This window comes from Protopterus annectens, chromosome 9.part0 (assembly GCF_019279795.1).
Source record: "Protopterus annectens isolate FY-2018-M chromosome 9.part0, PAN1.0, whole genome shotgun sequence".
In the NCBI taxonomy this organism is placed as follows: domain Eukaryota; kingdom Metazoa; phylum Chordata; order Ceratodontiformes; family Protopteridae; genus Protopterus; species Protopterus annectens.
In genome coordinates, this window is record NC_056743.1 from 1,026,139,929 (window position 1) to 1,026,155,612 (window position 15,684).

Genomic DNA, 15,684 nt, shown 5'->3' on the forward strand with positions numbered 1-15,684 from the left:
GGCATTGGGGGAAATCATGGGCAACAGTTTTTGAAGGGTCAGCATTTTGGAATTTTGGTACCTGCAAGAATCTGTTGAGTTTTGACAGGTCCAGGATAGGTCACCAGGCACCTCCTTTTTGAGGGACTAGAAACAGCCTTGAGTAAAATTCATTTCCCTCTAATCTTTTGTGTACTCATTGCACAGAACCTTGGGTACACACTAGCTAAATTTGTTATGTGGCCTCTGTCTTTTGATTACTGATTTTTTTCTGACTTTTAATTTGTTTTAACTCAAAATGATGATAGCTATGAGCAAACTGAAGTGCTTTTTTTTCACCTACAGTATGTTTCTATTTCCACCAATTCAATATGTGCCCCCAAAAGTGGCAGTAGTACTTACATTGCATTTTCTTTGCAATTGGCATTCTTGAATAAAAAGTATGCTGTGGTGAGAAAAACATACGATTTGGTGGGTACTCTTTATCCAAAAATAGGACTAACAGTACACAACAATAAAATAACAAAATATGTAGATAAACACATGTAGTAATGTACTGTGCATTCAACTTTTCCAAGATCAGTTTTCAAAAAAATATATATCTTTATGAAGATAACTATTATTTTCTGATAGTTTTGACTGATTTTACTTATGTTACTTGAGGCTTTCTTCTTCTTGTTAAAGTGTCCTACAGAACACATCAGATCTTACTTAATATGCTGTTTTTGTCTCAGATAACTTAATCTCACTAGAACAGCCACTGGATATATTTGGTTCCTCTGTCAACGGGTAGCAGAACATTTACCTACCTTGGGTACTTTGTTAATTCTTTATTATACGAGAAGTAGGGAACCAGACATACAATACCCATGACATGTTTTTCACTCATTTAACTTATATTTCCATTTCCGGCTGTGCAGTTTCATCTGACTTTGTTCTTTTGAGTGGTACTGTCTTGCCATGTAGGTGGAGGTTTTCAGTGACATGTCCTGTTTTTCACCATGCCAGCCCCAGTGAATCTGGCTTGGTCCTGAGCTACAATCAGCACTGCTGTAAAACAGTACCATGATTACTGCACTCTTGGATCAGACATTTATATTTTCCTTTAATCGCATCACATTGCCCTCTGCATGCATTATCTAGAGTTTTTCCAAAACATGGTAACTAGTATTTATGTCAGTGTAGCCCCGTAGCCCAAAGAGGGGATTCCCACATATAAAATTTCAAGCGAATAAGAATGAGATGGCATCAGCACATATTCAAGAATTGTTTGAGTGGTTGCTACTTGGATATGGAAAAGTTCTTACGTTTTAGCATCTTGACAGACTTGCTTCTTGTGTCATTTCTAATCATAGGTCCCTACTTGGTTTAGAGTGTTCTGTTCCACTTTATGTACCCATTACGACACTTTGTAACTTGGGTGCTCTGATACATTTTCTACCCCTTTCTACTACTATCATGCGGGTAATTTCTCAGCAAAAAGTTATGCAACCTTTTTAGTAAGGATATGTTCTCATAATTCTATTGTATCACTCACTGACATATCTGTAGGGATAGCACTAATCATAAGCTCACAGACGTTAATGAATGGGGCCCCACACACGTAATGTGGTGCATCTAGTAAAGTCTATGTATGTATCCCACCTATGCTATCCCTATACTGATATTACCAAGGGTAAAGTTCACTGAACCTTTGCTGAAGTCACTCAAGGAAAACAGTATTTTACTTAGGTTTTTATTTAAAACATGACTATACATAACAGCAATGAGTGGAAGGAAAATGTAGCATGGCACCAGAGATGACACATGGCAAACTGTATAATGTTAAGCACAGAAAGGAGCAACTTCTGCCTCTGTCTTGTGAAAAAAGTGCTTCCATGAAACATGGGAATGGTTGCAATATGAAGCAATAATGAACTACACCTGCATGGAAATATGAAAAATCTGGAGAGTCCAGAAAACTTGCATTTTACAGTGCTTTCCCTTTGACAGAACATAAAAGGAGAACCCACACATATGAATCCTTTGAGTAGGATAAGTAATTTACCAGTAGGGGGCGCTACCAGTAGGAGACGTCATAATCCCAGTAAAATGATAACATCTGAACAGCAACTGCTAACACTTACATGAAGTTTCACATCATCCAAGCTCAGCGTTACTCCTTTGTCATTGTTGTTCTTCCTATGCTGCTTTTTACATTTGAAAAGTCGACAAAATTTGTGCTTTAGCACCTAAAGACAAAACAAAACATAACAATTTTATTGAAGGTACATTAATATATATTTCAAATACCTAAGTTTCTAGGATGGTTGACATTGAATATATTGCATCTGTATCTTCTTTCCAAAAAAAAAAGTGATAATGCAAGTTTTGTTCAGTGTCATTTGTTACAAAGTCACATTCATCAAAGCTTGCTGAAATGCAGCTATACGAGAAACACAACATACTTTTCTACTTCCTCCAATTGCTAAGATGTTCCAATCAGCTGTTAATTGCCATAGATGAAAAAAGATACTGTACCAAGTATAAGGTTGCTTCTACTGTACAGCAGTCTACCACCAGGTAGATGTTTCCCATGTAGCAGTTTAATTAACCCAGACACCACCCCCATAGTCAAAGACATCACATACCCACATTAAAACCAGGCAGATTTCCATAGGAAGGTAGTGCTATCACTTCAAGGGTTCATTGGTTTAACACTGTTGTAATAATTTTATTACTGCTCCCCACTTCTCTCTTCACCTAATGTTTTTTGAGGCATTTGTGTGGTTGAGATTAGCGATGTATTAGTGATCACTGAAACCCATTTCTCACTACAGTCACTGAAAATTTACATGTTTGTCTCTCATTATGACTTAAGCCTCTCTTCTAGAGAACAAATAAAATAATTACTGTTAAGTAAGAGCTATCTGAAGACTCCCAGCCTTGGATGTGTAATAACATATCTGCTAAGAACACAAAGACAGAACATAATATGTTGATATACAGGAAAACTGACCAATCAATAGATTCTTTCTAACCCTCTGCAGCTTGTGCAGCACACCATATGGATGAGGTAAAATGTTGCGTGTGAAGTAATGATTCAAAGACAATGAGTGACACACAAACAAACAGCAAGACAGCATAATCAGAATCTCTTCATGAGATGCAGACAAACCTTCCCTCAGGGAAAACTACAAAAATGGATACAGCAACAGCATCTCAAGGTAGAATTTGCCCTTCCTATTTCCATAACCCAAAAACCTTAGTGTCAAAGTTGTGCCTGGGATTCTCTACACACTTGATGGTGGATGAAAAGCTTTACCACAGACACCTTGTTTACCTTTTGGCCATGGCTGCATGCAGCTAGATGCTAAATGAAAGCAGTGTAACTACAAGTTAGACCAATAAAGTGTACAGTACTTCACTACAAAGGTAAAATGGGAGATGCATGCATTGTAGACAGGCAATTCACTTCATAGGATTTTGAAGTTAGGTTTTTCATTTATGTTAGACTTGTTAGGGTTAGGATTAGGATCGGAGTTTTAGGGTGAGGTTCAGGGAGTGAATTTTAGTGTTAGGATTAGGGATGGAGTTTTAGGGTAAGGGTTTGTGAATGTTAGGACTAGGGGCAAAGTTTTACGGTTAGGGCTGGGGGATCGAGTTTTAGGTTAAGGTTAGGGATAGCAGTTTAGAGTTCAGAGGGAGTTTCAAGTTTATGGATAGAGTTAAGGTTTACAGTTGGAGCTAAGGAGGGAGTGCTTGCATCGTACATTTCAGTCACTCTAGTTACCAACGACAATGAGCATACCTCATATTTATTTGACATTTGTTGACTGGGATACTCCGAGCTGGTGCCCTTTTTCAGCAGAGGTCTGGAGAAAAAAAGCTCCACAATAATACACAGAAGAATAATACAGTAACCACTATAACAAATCCATAGTTCTGAATTTAGAATAAACAAAGTTTTAAATCACAAGGGTAAAGAAATGAATCAGTTTGTTCAAAATGAGTTCAAATAGCAAACTAAAAGCAGTTAGATAAGATTATTGGATGGTGCAGAGGTGCAGTGGTTTGCATTGTCACCTCACAGCAAGAGGTTCTCTGGTTCTATTCTCAGCTGGGGTGCCTTCTGTGTGGAGGCTGCATGCCTTCCCTGTGTTTGTGTGGGTTTCCTCTGGGTGCTCCGGTTTCCTCCCATGTTACAAAGACATGCGTCTGGAGCATTTCTCGATGGGCCTCTGCTGAAAATTGGCACGTTCAAAGTTGGACATTCCTGGCCAACCAATAAATTATTTACAATCTGGTTTCTAACATACAGCAGGAGAGTAAGTTGTTAGCAAATTCATTTATCCAGGCGGTGTACAGAGTATAGTGACAGCATTTTGACAATTGGTACTATTATAGTATTTTATATACAGAAAAAGGACTGTCTGAGGATTTAGATTTAGTAGTCAGGAGTGGAAAGTGAGGTTGAAAGCAGATTTACCAGAAGTACTAGAGTTTCAAAGAGGGAGGAGAGGTAAGGTTGAACAGGAGGTGAGTTAGTGAAGAGGGTTATGTAGAAGGGTCAGTTGTGGTAGTTAGGCTAGGTGAAAGGTATGGCTAGGAAGTTCAAGGAGTGTGTTTACAATGGCATGTCCAGGTGTTTGTTAGAAAGTCTTTCAGCTCAATTTTGAATTGTTGTGGGTGGTTTATATTTCTAATAGCAGGGGAAGTTTGTTCCAGGACAGGAATTGCAGATATTTTGTCCAATTGTTCTTTTTGGCTTGTAAATTACTAATAGATTTTGGTCAGCGCTTCTGAATGTCCTGGGAGGGGTGTAGAGGGAGTCAAGTGAAGAAATAGGACAGAGGGAGGGCTTGTAGAGGATGGAATATATGATCAGTATTTGAGAGAGAAGCAATTAGTGGGGAAATTCTAACCAGTTTAAGGTCTCTTGAGAGTGTTAGTGGTGGGATTCACATTCCAGGAGGTAAGAGTTGCACCTACATGGTAGAAGTAAAGATCACTACCTTTTAATTAGTATACTTCTGTTCACCTTCTCAGGCCTTAGTGTCATTTTTATGGACATTTTTCCATGTCACAGCTGTGACTCATGAATGATGCCATTTGTGTACTCCTTTTCTCCGGACACAGTTTCATTCAGAACTGAAAGTGACCACTGCATATTGAACACAGACACTTTTTCTTGTGCTACAGAGAAACTACCTGCCTTTATTTTTTTTCTTATCTAAGTTTTGTTCCACTGCCCATTGACTAATAAGTCTTCCTGCAATGGGACACAAACACAGTTGTTCTTCCGGTGTGAGAGCCTGTCCAAAGGGGAACATCATTCAGGTAGCCAAGATGTTAACTCGTGCAGTTGTCAATGCTCACTGTTCACCCTTCCAGATAGGGGTCATGTGTGTTTCAGAATGTACATATTTATATATGGAAGGCACTACTTTTGTCAAATGGCATTTTTGTCAACATCTGTTTAGTTGACACAATTTGGTCGACTAAAGAAGTGCATGATATCTTTCAACAGAAGTAGCAGATCAGATGATTCTAGGGATTAGGGAATTTGCCTTGCTCCAATGATTGTGTGATCTTGGAGTTAGAATATATAATTAGCAGAGGGAATGGAGGATATGGGGGGGCTTGCACCCTTGCAAAAAACTATATTTTTATAACTTTTTTGAATACACCTAGATTAATGGTCAGTGCATGCATAGTAACATGTCAACATAAATAATGTCGATCATTTATTGTCGACATTATCCACGCCAATAAAGGTGCAGTTCGATAAAGTTAAGGAAATCCATTTAATTATGGGAAAAGATCAAGATTTAGTAAGTAAAAACCTGCAACATAAACATAATCCTAACAAAGACAGAAATACAGAAAGATGTGTTTGTGTAAACATCTAGATTGTTTAGAATGTATGGGGTATACTGTGACAATGAAGACTTCAGCTACATGTCAAACAGTACTTAACCAAAGGCTGATGAAATTCTTTTCATTTCTAAGTAATTTAAAACCTTTATTTATTACCACGTTTTAATTTGCATATACTGTGCAGTCCCAATGTATGGAGCACTTGTTATTTTGGCACTCATTGCTGACACATCCATTTTAAAATTATATGTTTATATGATACCAGCGATCAAGCCTCATGTTTGACAATCAGTGCTTGCATTCAATGTTGAATATCTTGGCATTGTTAAGCATGTAAATGTTACATTCAACCATCAAACTGATGAAATTCTTATCAATAATATTTACACATTGTGCACTATGATGTTCAGTTCACTATTTACAATATTTGATTTAATCATAAGAATATCAGTGTAGACTGAACGCTGATATGAACTTAACAGAAAAGATGATGTTCTACATGCAAAAACAAAGTATACATAATAGTGGGACAGAGGCTTAAAGTTAGCAAATGAAACTATATAGTTCATATTTCATTTGCAAATTTGTATTTATAAGCATTTAAAGTGTACAGTGTCTGATGATGGAGACTGGAAGCATTAAACATTTGAGCCCAGTTTGGTTCTATAGGTGATAGGGCATCTTAGCAACTGAGATTCCTTGACACTTGTGTTCGCTGAAACTAGGTGATATTTGGCAAACACAGAAATATCTAACATCACCATTCCATTTTTAATCTTGTCTGCTTTGTCCAAGATCCTGAGATGCAGTGGTCTTATTAAAGTGTGGCTCTGCAGATTAGGATCATGATTCTCAGCCCTTCAAAAATCTGTATTTCTTGACTAGGATTTTTGGGGCATTATTAAGAAATATCTGTTAAGGAAGCAGAATTCTGGATCAAGTAATAGTTATATACATATCAAAGATGTGCAGATGTATGTAATATATATGCTTTCAAAATATATTTAGGGAGTAATGATGAAAGAAAACCAATAGAACAGAATATGAAGAAAATATGGAGAAAGCTGCAGCATTTCAATACACCTGCAAACATCTACATATAGTATTACAGAGTCGGGCAATTATTTTCGAAGTTTTTTTTTTTTTTTCCTACTGAAACATCTGAGAAAACAATGTTCCTGGAAGACAGTTATCTTGACTGCTTCTTTTGTTTTCCAACGTCCAGTTTAAAAAATGAGATAGTATGGATGGAACTGTCACTTTGCATGCTTCCATTCTAGGTCCGCGATGATATAGCTGCAGATAAAACTGGACATCGCAAACATTTTTATAGCACTTGAATTCGAAAGCATTTCATTTTGTCTTCTTTAGCTTATTTTACAAACACATCTCATCATATATTAAGTTTATTTAGTAAATGGAACGTTTGACGTTGGGACAGAAGGCGGTAACTGTGTGGAAAGACCTGGAAAGGTCTGCAGCACGAGCAAATTCAGTTGTAAAACTTACAGCTGCTAACATAGAAACGCTGTCTGGTAGAACCACTTGAAATCTGTGATAGTAATGAATATGCTCACAAGTGAACACAGACAATGCATTAAACCTTTTGTTCACTCAGTTCAGTAGTTGAGGCAATGCTATATTAAGTTAAATTAAACTGAGTTCAATAAAGCCTACAATAGGCTTAGGTAGTCAGATATCATTACATACAGAGTCTGCCTTTTCTTCCTACGAATTGTGTGTACCTCCAGCATTTTATATTCTGGCCGCATATGAAAAGTAATGCACTATAGTACTCTTGATAATGCTGAATGCTCAAAAACATTTATCTGTAATGGTTCAATGCATCAGGCAGTACTTGAGTTGTTTAAGTCTTTGGAGATAAATAAGAAAAAAAAAAGTAATCAAAAAGCCTTGCAGAAGATAGCATGGAGTGCTGCTTTATTTAACTCAGAGCTACCACATTTAATGGGATTGCCTTTTACAATAAAATAAAGTCATCCATAGGGAAACTGTTAAACTAGGCTTGTATTGCTTGCATTCATAGAGTAATACAGAGAAACTTGATATCTTTATTAACAATGCATTCTTCAGAGCAGCACAGCAAAATTATCCTGGAATTAATGTGAAAATATTTCAGAGTGGGCACAATGTTAGGTAGAATGTTTCAGATATGTAATAAACATCAGTGTGCTTGACAATAAGCTGCAAGGGTAAGGGGATGAGTGAAGCTGAATGAAGATGATGATAGGTTTGTAGCAGCCAGGGCAAGGCAGTGGGTGAGCATGAAGATGAGGCAGAACGACAGTAGACCTCACAAGGAAGGGCAGCTGTTATGTATACTGTTAGTTCCAGACAAAGAAGGAAAAGCCAACTGAGAAGACAGCTTTGGTACTGAAGAGGAAGAATCACAGCTACTGCTGGGATATATGGAGTTTAGGATTACTGGGAGTGCTCTAAAGTTTGAAATTAGGAATAAGGGATATCATTTTTAAGAGTTTATTTGCAAAAAGTTATTTCTTTCCTAGCTCGGATACTTGATGAGGTGTCCTTCACACTAATGTAGCAGGGCTCCCCCCTGACCACAAGCTGTCTGCACAATGCCACAGGAATTATAATAGTTCATATCCATGTATATAAATCCGCTGGATCAGTGGCTCCCTCCTTGATGACAATTGATTCTTGCACAAGAGGGTTTCCAGCCAGGGATCCACCAATGCTGCTCACAGAGGCTGATTTTATTTAGAAAGAGCCCTACCCCTTAGCATACTAGCGCCTCACTGAAGGCTAGGTGGGTAGTGAAGAGTATCTATAGAATGCATTCCTACCTTGAGATGTCAGCAGAAATTCCTTCCCAGATCCAGCCATTCACCTAACCCAGCAGCCTTTCCAGAGCCAGGTCTTCACTGGAGCTATAGAGAGAGACCTGCCCTTACTGACATTTCATCTGAAAGTCCCCTCTCCTGAGAACAGCGAGCAGGAAAAGCCTTGGCATTCCTTCTCTCCCTATGTCAGACTTCAACAAGTTCTCGAATTACTGAATGACCTTGGGTTTCCTGTGCTGCAGTTAGGACCTTGCCCCCTTCACCAGTGGAGCAGGCATGGATTTACATGAAGTGGCACAGACACAAATACTGCGTGCTGGACAGGACAACATGAGGAAAGAAAAGGAAACTAAAATGAGACATTTAACTGGAATAATGATACAAAGATCAGAATGTAGTATTTCCAACTTTCTTTTTTGGCTTCATTCGTTAATCAGCTGGAGTCTCATTTTTGCTGTTCGATGTTTGAAATAATTCTCAGTCCACTTGACCCTGCTGAAATCATCTGTAGCAGACAGTAGTAGTTCGAGCCTGTTTTTGTTATTGTTCTACTCTTTGCTAATTTCAGAGCATTATAATGATTTTGTCATTACTTGGTTTGTATGCTAAGGCTTATTTTCTGTGAAATAAGTAGTTTCCATTCCACAGGGGTGGTATACTTTACTGTACCACTGGGATGAATTTTTTTGGATATTACAAGTCCCTAATTAAATTATTTCATGCACAAATTTTGGGATATTCTTTGGAATTTAATAAGTTTTGTGTAATTTGTATGTCTCAATACTTTCTGTCAAAAGCTTGCTTTATTGAGGTTTTGGCTTATTCATATATTTCTTTCTTCCTGCTCTGTGGAATTTCAGCTAACTTTAGATCAAATGAGTTGTAATTTGTATGTTTCTTATGAGTATGTCTGTGAATTTCACAATCTCCGTATGAAAAACATTTCAGGATAATTTTGAAATTTGGGATTTTTGACTGTGAGTGTTTTTGAGTTTGATGTATATTCGGATCTGTATAGCTGGAATGTTTGACCATTCGTGCAGTCTCTAAACTTCTTCAGGATCTTCACTGAGCTAGGCCTAGGAAACATCATATACGTTTCTTAATGTGGAAAAATGTTATCTGTCCTCACTCTAGATTTTTATTTAGTTGGTGTAAAGATCTAAACTTGTTGTGCCTTTGTTAATATTCTGTCTGGTGGTTTCCTCTGACAATATTAATTGTCCAGTCAGACTTTCCCCACTAACCAAATGCAAATAAATAAATAAACAAACCAACAAACAGATAAATATTTTAATGAATTTAATCTTTTACCTCAGTATTGTTAAACTTTATGACAATGACTTCTTATTTATTCTATGTTCTTTTTACTGTCTTCATATTCCAAACCGAGTTTTGAAGATCAGTAACTCAATATTTTGATGAGACTTAGGAGGAGACAATGAACATAACATGGTTAGAGCACTTAAGTGTGCATTTGCATGTATAGAGGTGGGTGATTCCTATTTGAGTATTTATTTGTTAACCGGTAAGTGGGTTGTATGGAAAGACATTTTCAGCCATGACTTGAGACACACTAGTGAGCATACAAGACAAATAAATGGAAAGAAAATAAAAGGAATTACATGGAAAAAATAATACAGTAATTCTAATTCATACAGTAACATTCATAGATTTTACAAGGTATTTACAAGAAATAGTGTAATTCCCAGATATGTAGGCCGCAGTGGTGCAGCGGTTAGTGTTGTCGCCTCACAGCAAGAGGTTCTTCAGTTTGATTCTCGGCTGGAGTTCCTTCTCCAGAGTCTGCATGTCCTCTCTGTGGCTGAGTGAGCTTTAAAGACATGCAGGTAGGTGCGTGTGGATGTGCCTTCCGTGAAGGTTGGGCATCAAGCTGGCAACGTGGCACCATAGAAATCCACCGCCAATCAATCTGCGGACCAGTGATCCATTGTGGCGACCCCTAACTGAGAAAAGCCGAAAGACATTGCTAGTGTAATTCCCAGATATACACATTCTTAGTTATTTACAGTGAATTGTCATGTTAAATTTTTAACACATGACTAAGAAAAAAATTCAAATATTTTTATGGTACTATCCAATGTTAAGAATTTTTTTTTTCTATGAGGAAAATGTCTGAGCTTAGTTTGGAAGGCTTGAATGTTTACTGCTCTCTTACTTCTAACAAGAAGACTTTTCCAGGACTCTGGCCCAATTTTGCTAAATGTATTTTCAGTAACAGTTCTACTTGAGCAATGCCAGAATGACATCTAAAGTGCCTGGTTCTGTATTAACACAGGTGAGAGATATAACAATCAGGGTAGGCTTGAAGCATATAACAATGATGTGAGCTTCTGGAAAAGAAAGACAGTCTGCATATACACCTGAAGTAAGCACTAGCTCAAGTAATCTCATACACTAAAAAAATGCCAAAAAGTGGGGTGCAGATACAGTGCACAATGGCTGGCCTGACTTTCAGATAGACTTCCAAACTCACTAACTAGGTTCAAAAAGAAAGCATGCATGTATTTTTCTGCATACTTGACATCTTTTTAAAGACACTCTGTCCCATTTAATTAAGAAAAAAAACTGCAACAGCACTTACAACAGACAAATGTACTACATCATAAAATATGCACACCTAAATCAAACTCCTAGAAAATTACAAGACTCATCTTGTTAACTGAATGTCAGCTTATGGGGGCAGTGCAGACAGTAATATTAAAATTGAATTTTACTTTTTTTTTTTTCACGTTAATTTGAGGATCCCTACCTCTACCAACCATCACTACTTTAAAAGGAAAAATAGTAAATGTATACTTTGTTAATTTTGCAGAGTTGTTCTCTTATTTCTCGACAATTTAACAGTTCTATTTCCTGTCTCTGACCTTATTCCTTCCCAAAATGAGTGGCATAGATGTCTTTTCTAGGATTTCAAGCCTGATTCTGCTGCTGATAAAATTACATTTGCAGCAGCCTGTGACCAAGACGATTTTTTTCTCTTAACGTGAGATGAGAAGGATCACAGTACGAGTGACTGATTACAAGCATCACTCTCTCTGATGATTCCGACTTGCCACTATAGCTGATTTTTTTAGATTCTTTGAAATGGCACATGCATTAATCATTTTAATATAGCACATTACTCGAATGTTGTGCTTTGTGTCAATTCTCCTTATTGTGAGATCTAAAAAACTGCATTAACTGCTAAGGTAGTTCCAGCTATTCTTATACTTACACGAGGAACATTCCTCGCTTTGAGTCTTAAGTCACTGCTCCATGCTGGCTCATGTTGAAACACAGTTCTCAGACATCCTGAATTTCACATGTGCCTGATTTTGTCTCATAGTTTTGGTCTATTCTTTGTAAAATCTGTGGTTAATAGACAACTGAGTTTCAGATTTCATACCCTTCAGAAAGCCTTGCTAATCCAAATCCTGTTATTCTAGTCACTGTAAGTACATGAGAGTAATTTTTAAATACTGTCCCCCAATTTGTGCTTTGTCCATTATTATTTGTTGACTTTTTTCCATTATTTTTTGTCTTTGTTCATGCTTTTTCTACAAAAAGAAAGTGAGAAATGCATTGGAAAACTCTACACATTCTCAATGCTAAGATTTTTTTAACTAATATCCATCATGACTAATACCCATTTTATGAGTTTCCTGGTTGTAGTTCTTAGTTAGTATTCCACATCTTGTCGGTGTGTTCCCTGTTTTGAAGATGGGAGGTGGAGAGCTATAGAGATAATATTTTTAGTTTCTGAGTTGTAAAGGTAGGTGCTGGATGAGATTTGTATTAGAGAGGAGAAACTTTTTTTTTACTGTGTGGACTTTCTTTGGGCTTTGGTAATGTATGGACTCTGTTATGTGCATGAATGCATTCTATATATTTTTTATGACATATTTACCATAACTTCTTTATGTGGCAGCCTGAAACACTTCATATTATGTTTATTTGTATTTGAAATGGTTGCTAGGTGTTTGCATGATGGACTTAACTTATTCAAGCCTACAGCACCTTTTCTGGGGGTCTAGCTCCCTTAATTAAGTAACTTACCAGTTAATAATATGCAGTATTACAAAGGTCAAAGTATATGTAACAGCACAACACTAAAAATATTAATCTGGGATGTCCTGCAGTGGAAAAATGAATCACTGTTTGTCAGTTACTATTCATATTTCATATTTCCATAGCTGCGACACCCACATGTTATAGAGGGGCATGATGTTAAGTGTTATAGCTCGACAGAGAAATACATCACCAGTGTTCACTTATAGTACACTGTGCTGGTGATATTCCTAATTGCTTGCTTGTTATTATAAAGATATGCAACATTTCCACAGCTACTTAACATTTCCAAAACCACTGACTTAAAAACTATTGCAGAGCATTATGTGACAGTGACACCTTAGGTAATGTTGAAGAAAACTCTTTTGAAACCTGTGCTGTAAGTTGTACATCTTGAGAGATATTCACTGTTCTTTTTGTTTCCGATTATACAATTAAGCCTAAATTTTCTTATTTCTTAAATATCTCCGTAAACCTGCATGCACATGGGGGATTTCTTGTTGTCATGTAAAAGCTTACATCTGGTTAAAAAGTGTTCTGATATATATATACATGTACACACACACACACACACATATATATATATATATATATATATATATATATAGAGAGAGAGAGAGAGAGAGAGAGAGAGAGGAGTTGTACTATGAAAAACTGTTTGCAAAAAATTACAGAAAATATTCAGGTCTTATGTGCATTATAATATATTACAGTATTGTCATAAAGACAGGGAGTGTAGAGGTTAGTATCAGTGGGGAAAAATATATACTGATAGCATTTCTGTTTGTAATATTTCGATAGTTTATATTGTTCACAAAATGGATGCATTTGTTTGTCTTGTGTTTTTTAACTTGATTTTTCAGATAATGCCCTGGGATGCAAGGATGTGGACAGGCTGCTAGAGGTGTCACCTTCAACAGCACAGAGGTAATAACTGATGTTAGTTTGAATGTCACAGCTGAAGTACTGTGAAGTAGCAAATGAGAAAAGCATGTCTGAAAGTTCTGCCGTCTCTCCTTCAAATGCAGCTGGTCAAATTATTGATCAAACAATTTGTAGTCCTAAGTTATTTTCTTGGCATCAGTTATTTTTTAAATAAATATTGACACACTGGCATCTGTCTTGTCACATTTGCAACCATAATAGGCATACCCTAGAATGTGTGATAAGCGTTTTGGATGTTTGAAGCATGTTTAGCTAGTGGTACAAATATCAAAATCCTCCAAGCAGTAGAAAGTGTGTAAGTCATCCATTTAATTGTTGAGACTGCGGGCATTTGGTGAAACTACCTACACTACTGTTTTGTATCTTGTACATTTGCCATTTCATTTTTTACTGGAATTAGAAGAGATCTAAAAACAATGTGGGGAAAAACATTTCATGTTCAGTTCTTGTACTCCCAGGATAGGGATGTGTTGCCCATCAGGAGGAGGTCACGGAGGAGGTCACTGCTCCCACATTTCACATCAGGCTGAGAGGAAGGGAATTCTGTGTGTGTACCACCATGTTCTGATCCACTAACTGAAGGTCTACATTTTATTATTATATTTAAGTTTCATATACAGTGGTAGAAAGATTTTGTGATCTTTCCTATGCTTTTTGCTAGGTTGTGCAATAATCCAACTATATCCTGTAGCACTGCATATCCAAGAAAGAAGATACTGTTCATTACTTTGTGAACAATGACCATCTTATACTTAGGTTTAATCCATTGTTTTTCAAGATATCCTTAATTTTGGCCCCAGACAAGCAGAATGCTGTCAGTGGCCCCTTAAAAAGTTCACTGTGGTATGAGCCTGTTTTACTTACAATGGGATCACCACTTGCTATGATGTTTTGAGAGTTGCTAGGTTACAAATTCTAAAAACAGATCAAAAATAGAAACGAACTCAAAACCAAATAAACAAATTGACACCAATGGAAACAATAAATCCAAACACAGGACCGTAAATGAGTTTGTAATTAAGTGCTTTCACTCACTTTATTCAACATGAGATTCTTCAGAACAAACACTTTACCAGTTTCAAATGTTTTATAAACGGTTACCAATTATGTCACATGACTTTCTTAAAGAAATCTGACTTCATATAAAAAATAAAATAATCAATTACAATAAATGTATAAATTCAATAATGTATAAAATAATATGATATATTATAATAAATGATGTATTAAATAATAAAACATACACATAATGATTATACACTTAAAAAGTTAATAAGTAGTCCACCTGGTAAACTACATGCTTCTAGCCATTGTTAAAAAACATTTAATATTAATGGTACCATTAAGGCCAGGAGTTTCGTCAGCAACCAAAACAATTTGCCACAAGCTTTCTCTACATTCTAAGAAAGTCTTGTAGTCACATGTAAACAAGTCGGAATTCACCCTTTCTAATACAAAGAAAGAACATTTCTTCAAAAGTGGACATTCTGCTGCATGCACTGCCAAAGCATTGGTTCTGTCCCTTTTTCTAATAGCTAAACAGTGCTCATAGATTCTCTTGTGTAAAGCTCTAATAGTCTTACCAATATAAAACTTGTTGCATGTATCACAGGTAGCGTAATAAACAACATTGGTGGTACTGCAGGTATAGTGGTCCTTAGCCCAGAACCTCCTCCCTATGTGTTAAAATTCATTACTGGACATGTTGCTCATGAATCTACACTGTTTACATCTTCCACAAGAAAAACTGCCAGCAAGCCTAGATGTAGAATTCAAAGCTATCATTTTTATTATTATTCTCCAATATGTGCTTAATGCTGGTAGTCTTCTTGTAGGACAAACCTGGTCTTACACCCAAAATCTTTGTGAGTTCAGTGTTTCCCATCATAACCTTCCAATGATCTAATAGAATTCTCTTGATGTAAACCATCTCATTGCATATTGGAATGGGAAAAGCTAAAGAAAAAACGGAAGAATATTTACACTGAACACTAAAGGGTGTCCT

The 15,684-nt window shown here is 36.7% G+C and overlaps 1 protein-coding gene across 1 annotated transcript in view; it reads right to left on the minus strand.

Moving 5' to 3' along the window:
- The window catches only part of ASIC1 (acid sensing ion channel subunit 1), a 1,036,985-nt gene that overhangs the window by 38,431 nt on the left and 982,870 nt on the right, over window positions 1–15,684 (minus strand). The window contains exon 9 of the mRNA XM_044083819.1: window positions 2,106–2,210. Within this exon, the coding sequence (XP_043939754.1) occupies window positions 2,106–2,210 (105 nt within the window). The remainder of the gene's footprint in view (window positions 1–2,105; window positions 2,211–15,684) is intronic.